We start from the raw sequence: 14,324 nt of genomic DNA, 5'->3' as shown, positions 1-14,324 counted from the left end.
ATGTGCTGTGCCGCAGATGTCGGACGTGGGAGGGCTGGTCGGGGCGTACATTGAGGGGCTGCAACTAGCCAATGGGAACACGGCAACTTCAACCCTGGCGGAACACGGACAAGGGTGCGATCCTTTAATGCAAGGCAGAAGCCGATATACGAGGACTTTTGCAATCCATGAATTCTCAAGCATGGATCCATTTATACATATGCAGAAAGTCTTGCGAAAGTGGTAAAGGGAATACATATTCTATTCTGGATATCTGAAAATCTACCGCTAAACGCGCTGATGTTGCTTTTCAAATTTCAATCCCAATCATGAAATATAAAATCAAACTATCATTGCTTGAGATCTGAATCAGATCTTACTTAACAATCTCCTCACAATGCCCTTCTTCTTGTGTCCACCCGCATCAGGCTCACCATGCAGCACCTCTTCCTTCGTATCCAGGTCCTTCCTCATTCCAGCATCCAAATCGATCTCGTGAGCGCGCCAATATCGCGTCTTGAAGATGAACTTGTATCCGAAATAAATGATGCCGAACAGCGGAAGCAGGATATACGCATCGACAAATGTTCCTGCATCGAAAGGACTGAATGTCGTCCAGCCCTGTACAAGAGCAAGGAAAATGTTGGCGCCGAGTCCAAAGTACGAGTTCCATGGGTAGCCAAAGGACCTGAAAGGCAGTTGTTCGGGAGCTCGTCCTTGAGCTGCCCAAGCTTGTCGAAAGCGGATGTGCGTGAAGGAGATTGCGCCCCAGACGATGAACGTCGATACACCGCTCAAATTGATGATATATCCGTATGCTTTGCCGCCTCCTGTACTCAAATTCATCAAAGAAATGAAACCAAACAGGTTCGTGAAGATGATGGCGGGGTACGGCACGCCGCGCGAGTTGGTCTTGCCTAGGAATCGTGGCGCCATGCGCTCCTGCGCCATAAATAGAATGGTTCTTGACCCAATATAGATAGAACTGTTGGCGGCTGATACGACGGTGATGAAGATGAAGGCATTTATCAGATGTACGCCCCCCTCCCAGCCAGCATTTTGGATTGCGATAGTCATCGGACTCTTCAGCGCACGACTTTCGCCGTTAATAAGGCCGTCCGCGTCGGCCGGACAGGTAAGGCCGAAAAAGAATGCAACACCCATGTATACGAACAGGATACGCCATATGACTTGACGTATAGCGAGCGGGACAGCTACACTAGGATTCCGAGTCTCCGTAGCTGCCACAGCCACAGCCTCGACACCAGCATAGAACGTAGACGCGAAGACAAACACCTGCGCAACACCACGAAACCCGTTGGTGAATGCGCCGGGATCGTTCCAGTAGCGGAATCCTATGGCTTCAGTTTGGCCTATCAAGCCTCCGGAGACGTAGATGATGCTGAAGAGGAAGTACGTGCAGAGTCCAACTAGCTTGACCAAAGCCAGCCAGAATTCAGCCTCGCCAAAAGATTCGACACCGATCATTTGGAATCCCAGGAAGGCGAACCAGAATATTAAAAAGTATCCCCACGATGGTACTTTGTCGCTCCAGAAGACCATGAGGGATGATATGACGTTGTACTCGTTGGCCAGAACGCAAGCCCACACGAGCCAATATTGCCATCCGACGGCCACACCGAACGCTTTGTCGACGAATCGATCAGAGAGAGTGACAAAAGCACCTCCTGTGGGGTACAGAGTCGTCATTTCGCCTAGTGATTGAGTAATGCTCCATGCGACGATGCCGATGAAACCAAATCCGATAAGTAGGGCTGCAGGACCACCGTTTGCCAGGGCGCCTCCAGTTCCAACGAGGATGCCAGGGCCGATGATACCAGCCAGCGCCATCATGGACAAATGGCGGGTTTTCAGACCTCGCTTGACACCCGAGTCTGGATCGATGCGCGAGAAGTCTTCATCGCGGTAGCTGGCCGTGGGCGAAGCGGCCTCGCCGGGGTTCTTGTTGTCGAAGAGCGCCATTAGGGAAGAAGCAGAGGGACGACGGGCGCTTGGAAAAAATCGATGAGAGAAAACCCATGGCTATATGTTTGTATCCAGCTCGGCTTGGCATAAGTCTGGCTTAGACCTAAGTTGACTACAGCGATTGACCGAAGCCAAGCCAAGCGAGTCGCGATGATGCGATAAGGGTGGAGATGGCGCAATCATGGCCATCTTGGCGGAATCTGCAGTAGGAGCGAACATCCAGCTATGCATTGATAAGACATTTTAAAAGCACGCGGTGGTCTTCTTCGAATGGCTGCGTGCCCGGGACCTCTTTCTCTGCGCCATCGCGAGATTGCGAAGACTCTCGACCATCACTGCAGGCAGGAGAGCCGCGACCCCAGGATTCGCTTGACCGATATTGGCCTAGTTCCACCATCAGGCACGACTCGTTACGAGGGTTTTCATGGAGTCGGTCCACCTTCTCCAGTCCTCCCCATTTCATTACGAACTCTTTCGCCTTCGTCAGACTTTATCTCTTCCGCTCGGTCCCTCCCGTATCTCGCCGCGTTTCCGTAAGGGTTCGCAGGGGTCGTTTGGAGCGTCTATGCGATATCCACGATAAGGTGAAAATTTGATCCTTGTCACCGTTACATACACGAGAAAAAGGAAACTTAGAAGTATACACAAAATTTGTGAACATACTGCAGGTTTTCACCTATGACGGAAAGTGAGCAGCGGCATTCCATCATGTAGCCTGGATCTATACACAATACCATTGCATTTCGAATGTAACGGAAAGGACTTATGTATAACTTCAGGTTAGGCCACCTGATGCACCCTAGTCGCTTTCAGTCGTGGTTGACAAGGCGAAGCAGGTTACTTGCAAAATTCACAGAAGTCAGCAATAGCAATGGGCTACCTTGAAGGCCTGTTGAAGTGCACAATATGCAAGCAAAGGACATACACGCTGCTCACGAATCGCGCGAAGGGTCTGTATGTTGGCTAACATGATATTCATTATTTGCGCGATGCGTCTTCTATTTACAATAATAAGCGAGAGTCGTTGTTGACACTGCTCCAGTCAGGTCGTATATATATGTAAAGATCATATTCCTATCCTCCAGCTCTTCCTCATGCCAGGTGCATTTAGTTGCGGTTGTTGAACTCCATGCGCTTCTTGAGCCTGTAGGCAATGGATCGCTTCCTGGCAGCAGTCGACTGGGTGAAGGCAACAGATCCACCAAAGGGACCGGCAGCAGCACCATTGCGGACGCGCATGACGCAGACATTGGGGGTTCCGGCAACGGTAGCATCGCAAGTCATGCCAGCGGGCATCTGAACCTTCATCTGGAACTCGGTGTTGGTGGCGAGCGAGATACCCTGGACACCAAGGCCAGGGACGTCCTGGGTGACAGTGGCCTTTTGCATAGCAGCCTCGTCAGTTCCTCCGGAGGTACCGTCACAATCAGCTGTGAAGGGGCCAGCGCCGTCCTGGTTGATCTGGCGAAGAGTCATGGTGACAGTGCCATCGTCGGCACATGTAGGAAGACCTGAGCTTGAACCTGCACCAGTAGCAGCTGCGACGCGAGCCTCAGGGGGGCCGTTGCTCTTAGCACCACCACCGCCCAAGAGACCTGCGATACCAGTTGCTCCAGCGTTGCCGCCCTTTCCACCGGCACCACCAGCACCGCCACCGAGGAGACCGGCGAGGAACTGACGCTTCTTCTGCGCCTGTTGGATGTTGTCCTCAACACCGACACTGCCAGATGCACCCTGGTTGGCGGGTGGTGCAGCGCCCTGGCCCATGAAGGCACCGATCATGACTGCTGCGTCAACGGGACCCATTGCCCCTGAGTGCGACCGAGAGGAGTGGCTTTTCCGCTGGCGATGTCGCGGTCGCGGATGATGGCAGTGTCTGCCTGGGAGCCGCAGCCGTTGGAAGAGCAGTCACGAGGAGTTCCATCCTGGATGGTCAGACCGGGCATGCTGACGCCATTGGCACCGGTGATTTCTGTCACGACACCATGGGCTGAAGCGCAAGCTGCAAGAGCAGCGACGAAAGCGATTTGCTGTGAGAAGTACATATTGAATGTGAGGATTACTGGACGAGATCAACTCGGATGTGGAATATGAATGAAGGTAATTAAGAGAAGGCAAGAAGCAAATAGCACCAGGCTGAGGAGGTGTATTAGAGAAGCTTGACGATTGAACTGCTGGATGATGATGATGGACTTGATGGGCGCCACGATGCCTTCCTCTTATACCTCATGATACTCGACCAACCACCCTGCTCTGCTCCGATCTCCGCCCAATGATCCTACAAAGGCACTAGCTACAGTCTTGGAATACCCATTCTTTTCCCATAAGAAACATCAAGATCTCCATGAGCATAAACCACGATGTGCTTCAGGGAGCCTCTTTTCCCGGCCGAAGCAGGGCTTGGCTACGAGGAAGGGTTTCTTTACACGCTTGGCCGTATCCACGAAGCCAATCCCTAGGCCTCAGCAGTGCCTTCGTTCCAGAACAGAGTTTCAATTGCGGCGCCTGGAGGAGGGACTGAGTGCCAAGGCGCAAAACTTCAATGCGAGCAGAGGGTACCGAAACGGGTGGATTGGGGAGATCTGAAGCGAGGGGCGCTAGCTGTTTGTTTGTGTTTTGTGATTTGCGTTGCAGATGCCGATTTGCATTGCAGAAGCAACACCAAAATAGACATCAAACCGTGAACGAGTTCTTGTTGTTCGCGATGAATGATATTCCGCCAACTTAGACTAACAATCGTGCATTGAGAACTTCTACTACGCATCTCAGAGCCTCCGTCCCGACATTCACCAATTCATGATCTACATCTTCCTTGCACCCCATCCTACAGCCAAGTCGCAACAAGCAAGTCGCCAAGTGCGATCCTCCGCGTTTCCATATTTAGCGTCCGAGGTGTTTGGGTGTTGATGTGTCGCAAGCTAGCGTTTCACCGGAACGACACACCCCGATCTTCAAACAGGTTTCGCATATGCGACGCCTGCTATACCAACCGAGGTACGGTGGTGCATCTTTAGTCAGTGTGAGGGTCGAGATGTGTGTATGGATGAATGAAGGCGGTGCGCGTACGTATGGTGAGTAAGTGCAATCGAGGGAAGAGTGCATGCCCAGGTGTTGCTGTGAAATTCTAGGCGCAATATAGAGTTGGATAAGTTTGTACTTCCAAAGGCGAGTCAACACTGCGCGCGCCGATCAAGTTCCGGATATCGATTGGTGTCTTTGTGTGTTGGATACCTTAATACATGATCGCTCGCAAAAGTGACCCTAAAGGCGGCCCCATCCGCGCTCATGTAACTACGGTTTCAAATATCGCAGTGGGCTGTGGCAGTTCGTGTAAATCGAGCACTTATATCGTAATCAATTTAGCTAAGGCTTGATAGCTGCAAGCTCCTCTGGGTGTATTGTAACACATGCCCTCAAATTCGATTAATCAGACTGACAATATAGAGGCTAATTTCTAGCAATGCTAGGAGGTTGATCAAAGCATGCACGACATGTAGCGGCACTTAGTGACACTTCCGCTATTTTCAACCGCTTCAATCTCTCCTGCACCTCTCGATCTCCTTGCATCTCCTCCAGAACCGCAAAAGCGCCTGGAGTCTCCGCCCACGCATTGTAACACTCTTGTAATGTCACCACCAGCTGGCCATGCTTGATCGACTTATACTCGAAATGCCCGACCGCCAAGTACTCCCCTGGATTCAACATAGCCTCCCAAAAATCCTCATCGTGACACCACACACCCAACATACATATCCACAACCAAATTTCTCAACCACCCACAAATCAGCTCAGCAACTCCTTTCTCAAAAATTCCGCGCCCTTTAGCAATGATATCGCTGATGCATTCTACCGATGTGTGTTGAGGATTAGACCGGAACTTGCGTACGTCGATGAGCATGCGGATCTTGATCAGTGCGAGCGCAACGATCTGTGAAAGGTCAGGGAGGCCTTTGATGAAATCAGCGACGGGCTCGAGAGCGTTGTAGTCCTTGACAACAGCATCTGGATGACCCCAGTGGTGCTTGTTGTCTCCTCGACCGTACAGGAGCCACCAGACGAGATGGTCGTAGCAGTCCTGATCACGACCGAGACGGAGGTAGAGCGATGGGATGATGCAGCGCAAGCCTTGGTTGTCTTCATGATTGAGGCGTAGCATATCGAGACCATGCTCGAGCGCTGCTTCGACTGCGTGTTTGGTGTTGACTCTGAGCAATGCTAAAACAAGGAAGTAGCGAGCTAACAAGTGTGGGCGTATGATTTGATGTTTCCAGAAGTGTCCCATGGCTTTTCCAACCTCTTGGAATGCGTTGGTGCCTGTGTGGTCGTCTACGGCGTGGGCACGGATAGCTTTCTCTTCTGCCTCTAGCTTAGCGCGCTCCTTCTTAATCTTGCTACACGCTGCCTTGTGTGCTGCTCTATCGATGGCCTGGTGCTCTCGGCTGCAGTAGGAAACGACTCTGCATGCTCCGCAGCGGCTGGTGTTTGTTGTTGCGCGACAAAAATGACATCCCTCGATGAGACCATTGGAGACATTGAAAACCACCGTTTGGTTCGCGTTCGGCTTGTGTGGAAGATCATGGCGGTTGGGAGACCCAGCTACCTCTGCAGCTTTGAATTCACCTATGGCTGTAGCATCTTTGGGCAGCGTTTCAGTCGACCGTCAACGACTCCATTACCTGTCACAACACGTGCCCTCTTGCTGACGTTGCCAAACTAATTCCAACAAGCCGTGAGGGAGGGCGGTCGCGGTGGCGTGAAGAGCGATCCACTCTTCTATCTCGTCTCGTAGTCCATGCAAGTTGCTAGGTATGCGGTATCAGGGTAGGTGGCGAGAATTCTGATCATGATATGATCGTGATGAAAACATGATTACAACATTAATAACAACAGAGCTCGGGAAACCTTTGATAGATGTTGTGCTGCTTACGCATCCTCTAGCAACTGAAAATTAGAAACCTGAGCTAGAAACACGCGACGGTTTCCAATTTCTACTTGGACGACCAGAATTCTCTCCGATCTTGGAATGTAATTCTATTTGGCCAATCTTGAACACTGCGCGATCTTGAGATCGAATTCCAGTTTCTCAATCTTGGTAAAATTCCTGAATGCAGCTTTGCTGCTCACAGGAGCAAATCGTCTTCCCCACATGGTACTACAGCACGCATTAGGCACACTCATTCTTCCGCTACTTCAAGGACAACGTTCACAATGCTGTCATAAAAGCACTGATGAAGAGAGCGCGGATTTTGGGAAGTGACGCCTTTGATCAAATGTATGCAGCCTACATGCCGCAGTCTGTGCAATGTCAGTGTGCAACCAAGGCACTTCCAGCATCTCACCACAATGTCTCTTAATAAATTCAATATAATACCAAGGACTCTCAGAATAACTTTGATCTCCTAGCACATTCAATTCCCCAGCTGCACTCCTTTCTACGGCAACACATACCCGCCATCAATAATACAATCACTCCCCGTCATATAACTACTTGCGTTACTCGCCAAGTACAAAAACAGTCCCTTAATCTCCTTAACATCCCCCTGCCTCCCCAGCGGAATCATCCTCAGTCCCTCGTTAATAACCTTCGGCCCCGCCCCCATCTTGGTGTTGAAAAACCCCGGACTCACCACATTCACCCGCGCAAACTCGCGCCACTCGCGCGCCAGACTCTTACCCAGGTGCGATACAAACGCCTTGGTGCCGTTGTATATCGGCTGGTCGATCGGCACGTTGACAATGTGCGCGGAGATGGAGGATGTGAGGATCAGGTTGCCGAAGCCTTGGGCGGCGAAGACTTCACCGGCGTATTTGGCGCTGAAGACGACGCCGTCGATGTTGGTGGCCATGAGGTTTTTGTAGGCGTCGAGGGATTGTTGGAGGAGGGGTTGGGAATCGCCGGTTCCGGCGTTGGCGACGAAGACGTCGAGTTTGCCGAAGTCGGATACGACTTGCTTGATTGCAGCCTGTACGGCTGCGGCATCGGTCACGTTGACGCTGTAGGCTTTGGTTTTGACGTCGTGCTGTGAGGCCAGGTTTTCGGCGCGCTTTATAGCGGCGGAGTTGCTGGGAGGTTGATGTTAGAAGAGGTCACGTGCTTGGTTGCTGAAGAGGAAACGTACGAATTGTACCATAGTGCAACATCTCCACCGGCTTCTGCCATAGCATCTGCAACTGCACCGCCAATTCCCTCAGCGGCGCCTGTGACGACGATTACTTTGCCCTTCATGCTGAATTGCTGCATGACGTTTGTCGGCGTGTCCGGTACAGGCTTGGGAAAGCCCGGGCGAGGGGTTTGGCATTCTTCAATGGACATAGACATATTGGCGGCACTATCGAGAGGTATGTTGCAGCAGAAAAGCAGAAATTTTGCGATGCGAGGAAAGGGATGTTGTTAAGATAATTGTATCAATGGTGTCTCTTATACGCGTGAAATGTAGACGAATGAGGAAGGTTTGACGAAGATATACAGCAAGACTTACAAGTGGCTTTCTCTGAAGCACGCTGGATAAATTGCGGAGTAAAGCTGCCCCGCAACCAGACTTCTGGTCCACACTTGCGTCATCTCGTGGTGTTGCGGGGGACTGTCGTCCGGAGGCTAGATCCACATGATTGGTTGACGTCGCATTACTGTATGAGTAGTTTCCGGCTCGGCATACCTTCCTCCACACGCCCACAGCGGGATTGATGGCAGCGCGCGCGTTTCCAAATTGTGAACGTGTCCAGCTTTCAGAGATATTAGATATTAAATGTACACATGCTGCTCTTCACTGCTCCTTGCTCTTCTCCTTCTGGATTTCTCTCGCGGCCTCTTCGCCCTCAGTCGTACTTCCACTGCGCGTCTCGGCTGCCTCTTCTTGAGTGTACCGACTCTCCTCGTCCCTTCTCTTATCCTGCTCAATGTCCGGTGCAGGCGCGAACTTGCTCTTCGCTCGAATCCTCTTGCCAAATACGTAGAAAACTACTGGCATAGGTACCAATACAAGCGCAACGCAGCCGAGTAGAGTAGATGCCCATTGGATACCCATGCCGTTGAACATGTATGTCGCGAAGAGTGGAAATATGCCTCCAAAGATGGATCTCATGAACGTGTTTGCAGCGATGGCGGATGCGGCAAACATGAGATATGCGTCCACTAAGTAGTTGAGCAACGATAAGAAGATGGAAAAGATGCCAAAGCCGGTGAGCAATCCAGAGAGAACAGGCACGATCCAATGCACGTTTCCCGAGTATCCACTCCAACCGAACCAGAAGAGTCCACCAGTGAACAGGACTCCACCGACCATACTTATGGGGAGACGCCATTCAGGTACCGGGATATTGTTGTTTGCTTCCAGCTTCTTGACGTAGCGCGAATTGGTCGTGATGATGATGATGAAGGCGATGATTTCTCCGACAACCATACCGAAATATGCGAGTCCGGCCACGCCTGGGCTCCAGCCGTATACGCCTTGAAAAACCAGTGCGTACGCAGTCAGGAATAGGTAAAGTAGGCCGTCTGATGTTTCATTAGCTATGAATCTGGGTAGCACGATAGTTCTGCACTTACAAATGAAGCTCATGTACAACGTGATGAGCAGCACGATGGGCTCGGTGAACAAAATGCGCATCGGACGACTGATGTTGCGCACAATCAGCTCCTTGAAGTCGACTTCGATTTCCTCCTGCTTAGCATGAATGCCCCAGTTTTTTGTTCTTCTCCTGAGCTCGGCGGCCTTGTTGATGAGTACGACAGGTGGGTAGGTCTCCTCCATAAATAGCAGAAGCAGCGCCAATGCCATGAAGCCCATGAAACTGCTGATGTACTCAGTCCAGCGCCAGCCGAGGCTGCTTGATGTGATAAAGCCGCCGATGAAAGGGGCGAGCAGAGGGCCCATGAAAACGGTTGCCGAGAAAACAGCGACAGCCATACCGCGCAGCTTGTTGTCGAACATGTCAGCGAAGACGGCGGCGACGATAGCGAGCGGACTGGAGCCGAAGAGACCGGCGAAGAAGCGGCAGATGAGGATGGTTTGGAGGTCTTTGCCCACGGCAACGGCGATGCTGAAAATAGAGAAGCCAAAGGCGGCGATGATGATGGGAGGTTTGCGGCCGTACAATTCGCTCCAAGGTGCCCAGATCTGTGGTGTGTTAGCTCCAGACAGCTCAATGCAGTGTATACCAATAAAAACGTACCAATGGTCCGAAAGCATATCCAAACACGAACAGACTCGTGCCAAGCGTGCCGACTTCGTTGATGACACCAAACTCCCTTGATACTGGCCCAATGGCAGCTGAGAAGATACTCGAGCCCATGGTAGCGGCAAGAGCATCGAAGGCCAGAATCGCACCAATGACCAGCTTCTTCTTCATGGGCCAGTTCTGCGCATGCAACGGGTCGTCGACGCCCTCAAACTCGACCACGTATTCCTCACGATCGGGCAGCAGCGGCGGGAAGGGCTTGCCGGCTCCCAGGCCCGGCAGTGCCCTTTCAGTACGGCGACGCGACAGAGTCTGTGTGAGACGCGAGGGCGTCTGCGCTGCTCCGACGGTGCCAGCATGTTGGCTGCGGTGTGTCTCGATACGGCGGATGGCTTCTGGGTGGCGCTCGGTGGGGTGGAGGTGAAGGATGTTGCCGCTCGAGGCTTGTGAGGTGACCGTGGCCGCGCGGTCGCGCCCAGTCGAATGCGCAGTTCGAATTTCTTCGAGGCGCGCGCCATCTTGCGTTGAAGCTGAAGACGAGCTGGAGGACGAGGATGCGCTACTGTGTCGCGAGAGCGGGGTCGCAACTTCCTCCAACTCTAATTGTGGTAGAGGCGATGCGGCTTTCCCAGGCTGTTGTTGCTCCTGCTCCCTCTCTTTTGCTATGCGCGTGCGCTCCTCATAGTTGGCATCGTCCTTGTGCAACTCTGCATATTGGCTGCGAAACTGGCGATTCGGGTCCCATTGCGTGTATTCAGATGGGTTGGCGTCGGCGCGATTGCGAAGAATCTCGTAGTCTTCTTCCTGCATGGTCGCAGATTCCCAAATATGTGTGTCGCAAGCAATCCCGGGCGTCGCCTCCTTGTAAATGTTTTCTGCTGCTTAAAGCCGGCCGGATTGCCGAAACAAATCTTGCACTGACGTCGCTCTCCTGTTGGGCGGTGGATCTCCCGTCGAAGCGTCGCGTAGCGTCGACGCTATCTTCTCTCAATAATAGAAACTGAAGGACAGTTGCTCCCAGCGAAGAAGGCAAGCTATATGCATTCTTTCCGCCTTGCATCTTTTCCGCCTTGCATCTTTTCCGCCTTGCATCTTTTCCGCCTTGCATCTTAATCATGAGTAATCCAGTGGCTTGTCCAGGATTTGGTAGACCCTCATCACACGTGCAGACGCCGGATGCACATAACCTGAAGCGCTCGTCTCCCGGACCACCCCCAGTTGTTGGGCTCTTAGCTAATCTCCGGGGCCATGACGCTGCCTCAGTCAGCCATCTGTAGTTACGCGAGTAGTAGGCGATTGATCTATGCCCGCAAAGAATGTATCTGTAATGTCTGGAGGGTTGCAGCGGAAACCTCGGGCTACATACGTCATTGGCTGGAACGGCGCTAGCGTGCTGTGTAAGCAGCCGCTTCAATGCGGCTTCCCAAGTTCGTCATGATGCGTAGCGACACCTCTACTCCCACCTCGTAACGACGATATGCGCAGATGATTTGACTTCTGAATTGACGGGGCCGATGACGTCTCTGCGTTATTATTGAGTTCCGGCCTCGTGGCCTACAGAATGCTATCACTTCCTGGGTAATGCCTCAGCATCTCCCCCCGATATGGTGCGTCTGTCCTGGTCCACGACTTTGAAATTCAAATTTGCTGTAGAATGTCCACCGCTGCACCGTAAATTGGTTCAGGTTTCAGTGCTGAATTAATTTGCAACATCCTATTTGTAGCATTGCTGGGTTCGGACAAGTTCCGGGTCCCATGTGTGGAATACGCGGCTCATCGTCAAGCACCCGAAGTGGCAATGCCAATTCTGACTCGAGGTTTTGTAAACTTCGGGCTGAGGCGAACCATATCCGCGCACTCTGGCGCTCGGCGCATGAAATTGCGGCCGTTACACAATTGCCGCACTCGCTTAGTGCTTGCTTTTCGCAGTTCAGACTCCTGGGGACGTGGAAAAAGAAATATAGCAGAGCAGCCATACCCTTTTCGTTGCCTGCTGCAGTGGTTAGTGCAACGTCCGCTAGCTTCCCCGAGTGACAGCTCGCTTAAAGGCCCCGTAAATGCTTGAGAATGGAAACACGTCCATGACGACCTTGACGTGCGTAAGCGGTTTGGGGACCATTCGTTGGCTCAAAGATTGTATGAGCAGATTAGCACATCGGTCTTGCCTTGCCCTCGCTTGAACAGACGACGAGATACAGTTGTACAATCCGCTTTTGATCGACAAAGCTGCAATCTGCAACGGTGGCAGGGACCTCAAACACAGCACGTTAAACACGTGGTGTCCAAGAGCACAAATTAGGGCTCCGGAATATCGGTATTTGGAAAAGTTGTGGATCCTGCACGGTTTCAACCGTGACGGCCCGGTGAACGCGCTCGCGCTTTGCCGTCTTGGTCAGCGTCGCCTATTTCTCGTGGCAATCCCATCCCATGGTCCCCACACGCCTCTTCTTGTATGTCACGTCGACGCAGCATCGTCGCCCGATCCACGCTGATGCGGTTGCACGCTGCCGAAATTGATCTGATGGGACGCTCCATTTTTTGAGCGGCCAAGTGTTGCCTCATGGCAACTACTACACCCAATCTAGCATCAGTATGCGTAACATGTAGATCAGACTCGGCTGCTCTGCTACAAACCAAGACGAAAATTAGCCATGAAGCTGGCTAATATGACCCGTCATAATCTCAACGATCCTCCTACTTTCCGTCGTCCCAAGAAATCGACAGTTGCTTGTAAATGCATGCGTGCTTAAACGACGCCGCCATGGTCGAATTTGTACTGGCGTTCTCAGCCCCAGCCACGCATGCATCGGGTTCTAGTCCCCGCCTACACACCTTTAGCAGCCTTACCAGCACGAGACTTTTGCCCACCATCATCTCGAGCCCTGAACCCAAACGGCAATCGCCAGGACGAGGGTCGGAACGATGATGGGAGAGCTTCCGCGCGCTGTGATTTGCACTCTCCAGCCAACCACGATGGAGGAAATAAATGCTTATCTTGCTTCCTCGTTTTGTGTGCCACTCCAAGGACTTACGCGATCCGGATCACTGGAACTGCACCTTCTGGAGTATCCTTGAAGACGAGGGTTCCTCTACCATCTACCTCGAGATAGATGACTTCGGGAGGGAATGATGACTTCATTACCATCTATACTACACATATCCAGTCATACCTGCATACTTCATTTCCCCAAGACTGTAAGGACTTGCTCAGCGACTATCGAATGATCAGAATCATACTCACGAAGCTTGTGCCCAGTAATGATTGGGTCCCAACCCATACCGGGGACAAGACCTTTCATCCACGAATGAGGCTCGCCAAGCGTCCAGGAATGTTCCGAGCGCTTTCCCACTAGTTCGCGGCTAGACCATTTCCGCGACCACTTTAACTATTTACGTCCGCGTGGCAGACGCCTCCAACTTGACACAAAAAGAAAAGAAAGTACCAGGCTAGATTTTATGCACAAGCTAGATTGAGCGACGGGCGCATCATTTTGTTGTACGGCGCAACTACTGGGCCCACGTCCTAAATGCAAGGGGCAGCCTGGCGCAGACAAACTTCCGTTCTTGAGATGTGAGTTACTGAGTTTGTCCTATTCACATCAACCAAACTTGAAGTTCGAACGTCCCTATACAGCAACACCAAAGCGCAGCAGTATGCGCAATCTACTAGTCTGCCAGTCTTGGGCGACAGCTGGGACGCTCGCCCGGAGTGTAAGAGTAATCTGAGTACCCTGCCGATGAACCGCCGCTTGGGCTCCCAATTAGGCATAGCCTCAGGTCCGAGGAGTGGAGAAGACGTGGGGACTCGAGAAACGTCGCATAGATCATATTGGCTGAAACGACAAGTTGCTTTTGTCGAAAAACAGAAGTGCCCTAGTTCACGGGTGACATCAAGGGTACACAAGTACCGACAGTATGTCCACGTAAATCACGGCAGGAAGCCGCGATGCACTTATTGCAGGCATATTCCCCGTTGTAACTTTTCCAATAAACTCAGATCTTCCCTCACCTCAATCTTGTACCACCTACGTCTTGCGAGTCAAAATAATCACGATGCCCGGCGGACTTAGCCCCCCTCTTGACGTCGTTCTGGCCTGGCCAGCACCAAACTATGTCAATCCACAGAGAAGACCAAATACTATGCTGCTTGTGTCGTGTATATGGGGTCCGATCACAGTTGC

At 52.0% G+C, this 14,324-nt stretch overlaps 6 protein-coding genes across 6 annotated transcripts; all 6 read right to left on the bottom strand.

Annotated features, from left to right (window-relative positions):
- Positions 1-329: 329 nt before the first annotated feature.
- SNOG_01610 (hypothetical protein) lies at positions 330-1,962 on the bottom strand (the record flags this gene model as incomplete). Its single annotated transcript, XM_001792194.1, is given in 2 exon segments — positions 330-343; positions 360-1,962. The coding sequence occupies 2 exon segments, from the start codon at positions 1,960-1,962 to the stop codon at positions 330-332; spliced, it is 1,617 nt and encodes a 538-aa protein (XP_001792246.1).
- Positions 1,963-3,072: 1,110 nt separating this feature from the next.
- On the bottom strand, positions 3,073-4,010 carry SNOG_01609 (hypothetical protein; the record flags this gene model as incomplete). The annotated part of the gene is made up of 2 exons (XM_001792193.1): positions 3,073-3,723; positions 3,768-4,010. The coding sequence occupies 2 exons, from the start codon at positions 4,008-4,010 to the stop codon at positions 3,073-3,075; spliced, it is 894 nt and encodes a 297-aa protein (XP_001792245.1).
- Positions 4,011-5,748: 1,738 nt separating this feature from the next.
- SNOG_01608 (hypothetical protein) lies at positions 5,749-6,810 on the bottom strand (the record flags this gene model as incomplete). Its single annotated transcript, XM_001792192.1, has 3 exons — positions 5,749-5,784; positions 5,852-6,585; positions 6,762-6,810. The coding sequence occupies 3 exons, from the start codon at positions 6,808-6,810 to the stop codon at positions 5,749-5,751; spliced, it is 819 nt and encodes a 272-aa protein (XP_001792244.1).
- Positions 6,811-7,397: 587 nt separating this feature from the next.
- SNOG_01607 (hypothetical protein) lies at positions 7,398-8,284 on the bottom strand (the record flags this gene model as incomplete). The annotated part of the gene is made up of 2 exons (XM_001792191.1): positions 7,398-8,028; positions 8,085-8,284. 2 exons carry the CDS (start codon positions 8,282-8,284, stop codon positions 7,398-7,400), a joined length of 831 nt encoding a protein of 276 aa, XP_001792243.1.
- Positions 8,285-8,729: 445 nt separating this feature from the next.
- SNOG_01606 (hypothetical protein) lies at positions 8,730-10,953 on the bottom strand (the record flags this gene model as incomplete). Its single annotated transcript, XM_001792190.1, has 3 exons — positions 8,730-9,475; positions 9,512-10,082; positions 10,138-10,953. 3 exons carry the CDS (start codon positions 10,951-10,953, stop codon positions 8,730-8,732), a joined length of 2,133 nt encoding a protein of 710 aa, XP_001792242.1.
- Positions 10,954-12,837: 1,884 nt separating this feature from the next.
- On the bottom strand, positions 12,838-13,282 carry SNOG_01605 (hypothetical protein; the record flags this gene model as incomplete). Its single annotated transcript, XM_001792189.1, has 2 exons — positions 12,838-12,967; positions 13,176-13,282. 2 exons carry the CDS (start codon positions 13,280-13,282, stop codon positions 12,838-12,840), a joined length of 237 nt encoding a protein of 78 aa, XP_001792241.1.
- Positions 13,283-14,324: the final 1,042 nt, after the last annotated feature.

This window comes from Parastagonospora nodorum, assembly GCF_000146915.1.
Source record: "Parastagonospora nodorum SN15 chromosome Unknown scaffold_2, whole genome shotgun sequence".
In the NCBI taxonomy this organism is placed as follows: domain Eukaryota; kingdom Fungi; phylum Ascomycota; class Dothideomycetes; order Pleosporales; family Phaeosphaeriaceae; genus Parastagonospora; species Parastagonospora nodorum.
The sequence above is the reverse complement of the archived record's forward strand: the minus strand, read 5'-3'. Positions and strand labels throughout refer to the sequence as shown.